The sequence below is a fragment of the Melanerpes formicivorus genome, unplaced genomic scaffold (assembly GCF_026170545.1).
Source record: "Melanerpes formicivorus ecotype bairdi unplaced genomic scaffold, bMelFor1.0.p_v2 SCAF_40, whole genome shotgun sequence".
In the NCBI taxonomy this organism is placed as follows: Eukaryota; Metazoa; Chordata; class Aves; order Piciformes; family Picidae; genus Melanerpes; species Melanerpes formicivorus.
This window is the reverse complement of record NW_027142392.1, coordinates 3022827-3029209: the sequence shown is the minus strand read 5'-3', so window position 1 is coordinate 3029209 and position 6383 is coordinate 3022827. Positions and strand designations below refer to the sequence as shown.

The window sequence follows — 6383 nt, the reverse complement described above, 5'->3', positions numbered from 1 at the left end:
CATTTGTCTTGTATGCTGCGGGTACCTGCATTAGTTTTGTATTTTGATTGATCTTGTTTGCTACCCGATCACTGCGTGCAACACATCCACTCCCAGGTCACATCGATCTATAAGGTGCTGTAGCTCAGTAATATGTGATATCCCAGTGGGACTTGTGGGGATACTGGGAAGGCTTGCAATCAAATCCCAGAAACTGCTTTGGGATACTGATCCCTTATTGCTCTCTCCCTGTGCCATATGATCAATCAAAGAATCATTCTGGCTGGAAAAAAACCTTCGCAATCTTTGAGTCCAACCATTATGTCTGACCCATCTTTGTTCCTAAATTATCCATAAAAAGCATGGTATGCAATAAATGGTGCAATTCAGGATTCAGTGTCCCGGACTTACAAAAATTTCCCTGTAGAGCCAAAATCCCAGAGACCACTTTTGGACCAGACGGGCACAATGGGCAGCACTGCTTTGCCACAGGAGGTGCTGGGTGGTGTTTGTGCCCCAAGAAGCATCCCTTGTCAGGATGGCTCTGGCACTGTCCCCCCGTTCTGGGTGCAGCCGGGGTGCAGGCAAGGGCTACGTGTGTGTGTGCGTGTGTGTGTGTCTGTGTGTGTGTGCGGGAGGAGGGAGGGCAGGGCTGCGACGCGACGTGCCCGCTCTTGCCGCCGCCGCCGCGGGCGGGACTCGCCGGGCGGGGGCTCGGCGGGGAAGGGGCCGGGGCGCGGCGGGCGCCCCATTGGCTCTCCCCGGCGGCACATGTCGCCGGCCCCGGCTATAAAGCTTGGCTGCGGCCCCGCTGCAGCCCGTTCTCCTACCTCTGCGCTTCCCTAGGGACACTGCTAGCCCCAGCGCCGCCGCCGCCGCCATGGCCATCGATGCGTTTTTAGGCAAATGGTGCCTCATCTCCAGCGAGGGCTTCGAGGAGTATATGAAGGAGCTGGGTGAGGAGCAGCAGCTCTCCGCCTCTGCGAGGGAGGGAGGGATGGCGTATGGGATGGAGGGTGCCGGCCTCGGCCGCTTCGGGGACGTGCCGGCGCCGGTACCGGCCGCCGAGGCTCTGTCCAAGGTCTGCGGCAGGCGCGGCCCCGGCGCTCGGGCGCGGCCCCAGGCTGGGCCAGCAAGCGGTGGGCGGCATGACCGAGAGATGCAGCGGGGCGGCGGCTGTCAGGGGGATGCCGCGACGCCTCGGGATGCAGCGGGGGGCAAGGAGCAGACCCTTCCTTCCCGGGCTAACTGCCGCCCCGCCTCCGCGTCCGAAAGATGTCGGTCACCCTTTTTTGCCCCGTAATTGCTGGAAGGCAGGTGGCGGTGCCAGCAGGAGCATCACCCTCGCCTCGCTGCTGCCCAGCCGTCACCCCCCTCTCCGCCAGCAGCACTCCGGATTATCAACCGATGCTAGGAACCCGGCTGCGATTAGGGCCGTTTGCTCCTCCCTCTGCCGGCAATGACCGAGGCGGGGAGCCGGGAGAGGCCGGGGCTGCAGGACCGGTGCAGGCGAGAGAGCTGCGGGCTGCCCTCGCCGCGGAGCGTGGAGCGGCTGGGTGTGCCGCACCCGGCGCTGCTGCCAGACTGCAGCCGGGCTCACTCCGCCCGGGCTGCCGCGCACGGACCTGCCGGGCCTGGGCTGGCTCTCCGGGCAGCCACCTGGGGTGCCCCTTCACCAGAAAGGCACCTGGAGTGTCCCCTCACCAGAGATCCAAACTCGATCGGCTGCCCTTGGGTGACCGACTGCTGAGCGCTGCCCGAGGCCATTTGTATTCTGCTGTGGGCTTGCACTGCCTGCTGCCAGGTTGCCCTAGATTTTGTAACACAGAGTTACCTAATAGACGACAGAGCTAACACCAGGAGCCGATTGACCACCTCCCTGGGAAGCATCTTGGCCTACAGGTGGTAGCCACCTTGCAGTGTCTGAGTAGCCCAGCAGCCGTTATCTTCTGCAGCTGATCCACTGCTGAAAGTTAGGGTCTTAAGAGGTGGAATGTCTTTGGAGGGAGGAGAGGAAGGCATTTGTCTTGTGCTCTTCATGTAAAATACAAAAGGCATCACTGCCTTTACAGACAGCAGAGGCTGTAACTATTTTGTGTGAGAGGCCAGTCAGTATGTGATAGTTGTGATAGGCGAAAGCTTCCTGGACTGAGCCCTTTGAGAGACTTTGGAGGAAATTCAAGAATTTTAAACTCAGCTCCATTCAGCCATGGATTAGGATGCCACTCTGCTGATGTCTAACAGCAGGGCTAGGCACTGACCAAGCTGCAACTTCAAAGCAGAAATTAAGTGGTGCAACTACAGCGTACCTCCCATGTGTAGGCAGCAACTGAGTGCTGTTTGTTTTCAGATCACAGTCCTAAAACAATCACTTTGTGCATTTACAGTTTAGGCAATCAAATTTGTTCAAAGCCACACTTTAGGAGCCAGTCCTTTATTGGATCTCTCCTTGACTACTTAGGAAACTCTCTGCCACTGATCCTATTGCTACACCGTGAACGAGATTTTGCAGATTCTGCTCATTCTGTGTAAAAGAACACCTGAGGATAAACAAGTTTGTGTTTCAGTCCTTGCCATATGGAAAACATATGCAGCTCAGCTCTGTTTAGTTGGATCCCAAGGCGTAGCAGATCAGATAACTTGGATTACTCTCAACTGGATGACAGCAGGGGAGTGGGTGGGGGAGTCACCATGACAGTCATTTCCAGTCCTGGTCAGGAAAACTGGACTGAGGACTCTTTTTTGCTCTGCAGGCTCAAGTTTAAGGCTCAGTCCTGGATTCTCAGCTGAGCCTGGAGAAGCAGCAGCTGGGAAGTACTTTGTTTTTCTGCCTCCCAAGGAAACTGTAATCTTTGCTTTGTGGACTCAGGGCTCACACAAGTATCCTGTACACTCCAGGGGAGTGTTGTGCTGTTCCCAGAGAACAATTTCTAACTACTTCAGCTGCAGAGCCCAGACACTCACTGACTTGGTGGTGCTTTCTGCCCCTTTGGCTTCCTAGCAATTCCTGGTTCTACTCTGCACTTCTCAATTTGATGGATTCACATTTGTTGCCTGCCTGCTCTCTTATTTGTCTCTTCATGTCAAAGGCCCAAGCTAACCCTTCAAGCAGTGCACACAGGGTCTGAGTCAGGATGGACTTTTTACCTGAGGAGTTTTGAGGGCTGCTGTCTCAGATGATGAATTTTCAGTCATCCACAAAACTCATTTCTCTCACAGTCTGTTTGGGGTTTTGTGTTTTGCAAGCTAGTGGTTGTCTAATTCAGAATCACATGGTTTGGATAGAGGATGTAGAGGATGGAACTTCATTTAAAATTGCTTGTTTTCCGTTGTGTGCAGGGTTATGGGAGAGTGTTTCTTGAGCGAGGTGAATAACCTGTCAGTTAATCTGTAGAGTTTTCAAAGTGTTTGGAACTCGAAGGGAATAATTCTATATGTTAGTTGAAGCTTTTGTGTTTGTTTTACTATTTATTGTCGGTTTCTCTTTGTACAAAACTCAGTGCCGAGTTTGAGGACATCCGCGAGTGCTCTAGAAGGCGAAATCGGTTTAGCTTTAGCTCTCTGAGGAAGCGAAAGCCTCTGAGGAAGCAAACAGTCTGCAGACAAGCCTTTTTTCCTTTCCTCATCAGTGGATAATTTAAAACATCCTCTTTTTTTTTTTTTTTTTTTTTTTTTTTTTTTTTTTTCCCTCCCTTGTGTGTGGCTCTTGAGCTTTGATTCTCAAGTGTGCTTAAGTGCCTAATTAAATGGGAATTAAGTATTCGAATTCTTATGTGGCCCAAAGCTTTAGGGCTTAACTGACTTGGTGACACTCTGTGCCTCTCGCCTTGCAGGTGTGGGTATGGCCATGAGGAAAATGGGGAGCATGGCCAAACCAGATGTTTACATTATTAAGGATGGAGACACGATCACTGTCAAAACAGAAAGCACCTTCAAAACTTCACAGTTCAGCTTCAAGCTTGGTGAGAAATTTGAGGAAAACACATTAGATGGCAGGAAAACTCAGGTCAGTATATGAGAGTTTCTACTGGAAAGCCACAGTTCTTTGGGTGTTTTACAGTAGATGGAGATGTAATTTAAAAATCACTTTTGACATTCACACTAACAAAGCTTTCTTTGATGAACAGATGTCTCTGTCTCATTGAAATATTTTTTTTCCCCCAATTTTGTGAATTAAGCAACTTCCAAAGAGGGAAAATGCTGAAGCCAATAATGTCTTGTGTGTGTAATTGTTTTGAATCTGTAGCAGAAGCATTGTGCTAGTAAAACTAACAGACCTCTAAATCCCTGTTAAAGCCAAATGTCACTGCATTTGAAGCCTGTGGAAGAAATCCCATTGATGTTTAATCAGAGGCAATTCAGCCCTAGGGTTAATCTTTCTGCCCAGTCTCCTATTTGCACAACAAGAGAACTGGGGCCAGTGTGCAGTGGGACAACAGACACACCAGACATATGCGAGAATCACAGTCCCTAATCTCCAGTGTTAGAAGACCAAGATCTCTTCCCTGCACCAAGTAGGGAGAATATTCATCCAAAAGGAGGTTATACACAAAGGAGCCCTCAAATGTGTCTCTCATTTCCATGTGTGAGTGCTCTCAGTGTACCATTCCTCCCCCCTCCTGCTTTCAGCCATGCACTGGCAGTTCATCTGCTATTGCAAGATCAGATAAACGTCCCACAAAAGCTCAAAGCCTGTGTACAAAGAGATGAACAGAGGACATCGTCTGCTCTTGCTAATTGAAATTGTGCATGCTGTCAAAAGTCTGCCTGTTGCAGGAATGTTTCAGATCACTGAGAGAATAAGCAGTGAGGTAATGCAGGAAAAGGATCAATAAAACATGCAAGATAGTATCCTGGTTTTGTAGGATTGTATCGAGTAAGCTGGGCTGGGCATTTTTCCTTTGGAATAATGTGTTGGAAAGCCTCAGTCTCCATCTGATGTCCGGAGTAAGATAGTAACATTTGGATTCCTCTTTCAGACGCTTGTCAGCTTAAAAGATGATGGGTCATTGATTCAGGAGCAGGAATGGGATGGCAAGAAGACCATAATAACACGTAAACTAGTGGATGGACAGCTGGTGGTGGTGAGTCCAGTCCCACGTTCTGATCCTTGAGTGCTGCTGGCCTGAAAAGCAGCTCTAAAAGATCTTTTTTCCTTGCAGTGTGTATTGAGGCAAATAAACAAATCCACCTCTTTGTCTTCTAGGAATGTGACATGAATGGTGTCAAGTGTGTTAGAGTCTACCAGAAAGCGTGAGGACACCATCGTGTTCAGCAGGAACTTGCTGCAAAGAACTCAGTTCAGTGGACAGAGCTCCTCTACACTCCATGTTTTCCTTTTCCCTGTTTTCTAGTATTTCAATGGACTGAGTAGCTGAGTGCAATCCTTTTTAAAAGCCGTGATGTAACTATTATGTAACTATTCCGAACTTACAAGGCTATTAAATAAAATGTCAAATGTATGAAGTGGAAATGTTGTTACTGTAGTGGAATTGCAAAGTGAGGTTTTATAGAAACTTGGTTTGGTTTTAGGCTCTGGGGCAAACTGCCTTCAGATCAACATAATGCCATGCATGGCAGCAAACAGCTGATTCAGTGAGCTGGATTCTAACCAGCATCCTTAACTGCTAAGGTAGGAAGACCTGAAGTAGAAAAAGTATTCAGAGTTCAGGCTCTAGAGTGGTCTCTAAGCCGCATCTTACAAAGCAAATAGAATGGGGTGAGTAAGAGAGCAGCTTTGGTGGTGTTTTAAGTAGAGGAATGTATTTCCAGAGGTTAGCTTGGGTTTTCTTGTTTCAAACCCACAAATTCCTTACCTGAAAAAAAAACCAACAAGCTGGTGAGCCAATGAACAGGATGAACTGAAGCAAACATGCACATGCTTTACCAAAAGGAAGCCTTATTGTGAGAGGACTCTTTGTTTTCCTAGCAAAATTCTTCTTTCCTATCTAGTAGCATCCTGAAAGTTCTTAACCAAAATTCCTGAAACACTGCCTAAAACATAAAACCTCATTTTATTATTATTGTTTATTTTTGTTTTTAAACTGGCTTGAAGCACCTAGAAATGGAGTTTATATGCTTTTAAGTGCCATAATAAATAACCAGAAACATCATTGTCTTGAGTATTGCTTTTACACTGGGTGGGAAACAGAGCCTACAGTGCTGCTGGCCTTCCACAGAGGTGTCAGATCAGGCAGAGTGAAAAAGGCTTAGGTGAATTTCTGTCACACCAGACAAGTCCCCAAAGTGCAACTGTTTGGTGAGAGAGGTGCTGGGGAGATTTCTATCAGACTCAGATTGTGGGGGATCACGCAGTCACACACTTACAGCCTGCTGCATCAAACTTTAGAGAGTCCACTGCTGCTTCAACCCCACTGATAATTGAGCTGCTCAGCATGTGTACC

General features: G+C 48.6%; 1 protein-coding gene across 1 annotated transcript; it reads left to right on the top strand.

Moving 5' to 3' along the window:
* Nucleotides 1-801: 801 nt before the first annotated feature.
* Nucleotides 802-6092, top strand: FABP5 (fatty acid binding protein 5). Its single transcript, XM_068158559.1, has 4 exons — nt 802-935; nt 3813-3985; nt 4959-5063; nt 5186-6092. Exons 1-4 carry the CDS (start codon nt 860-862, stop codon nt 5234-5236), a joined length of 405 nt encoding a protein of 134 aa, XP_068014660.1. The 5' UTR covers nt 802-859; the 3' UTR covers nt 5237-6092.
* The last annotated feature ends 291 nt before the right edge of the window (nt 6093-6383 follow it).

Bases quoted from the DNA above. Each gene is read 5' to 3' on its own strand.
- FABP5 (XM_068158559.1), top strand. From the start codon at position 860: ATGGCCATCGATGCGTTTTTAGGCAAATGGTGCCTCATCTCCAGCGAG. The intron at 936-3,812 runs GTGAGGAGCAGC...CTCGCCTTGCAG, and splicing joins GGAGTATATGAAGGAGCTGG to GTGTGGGTATGGCCATGAGG. The intron at 3,986-4,958 runs GTCAGTATATGA...TTCCTCTTTCAG, and splicing joins TAGATGGCAGGAAAACTCAG to ACGCTTGTCAGCTTAAAAGA.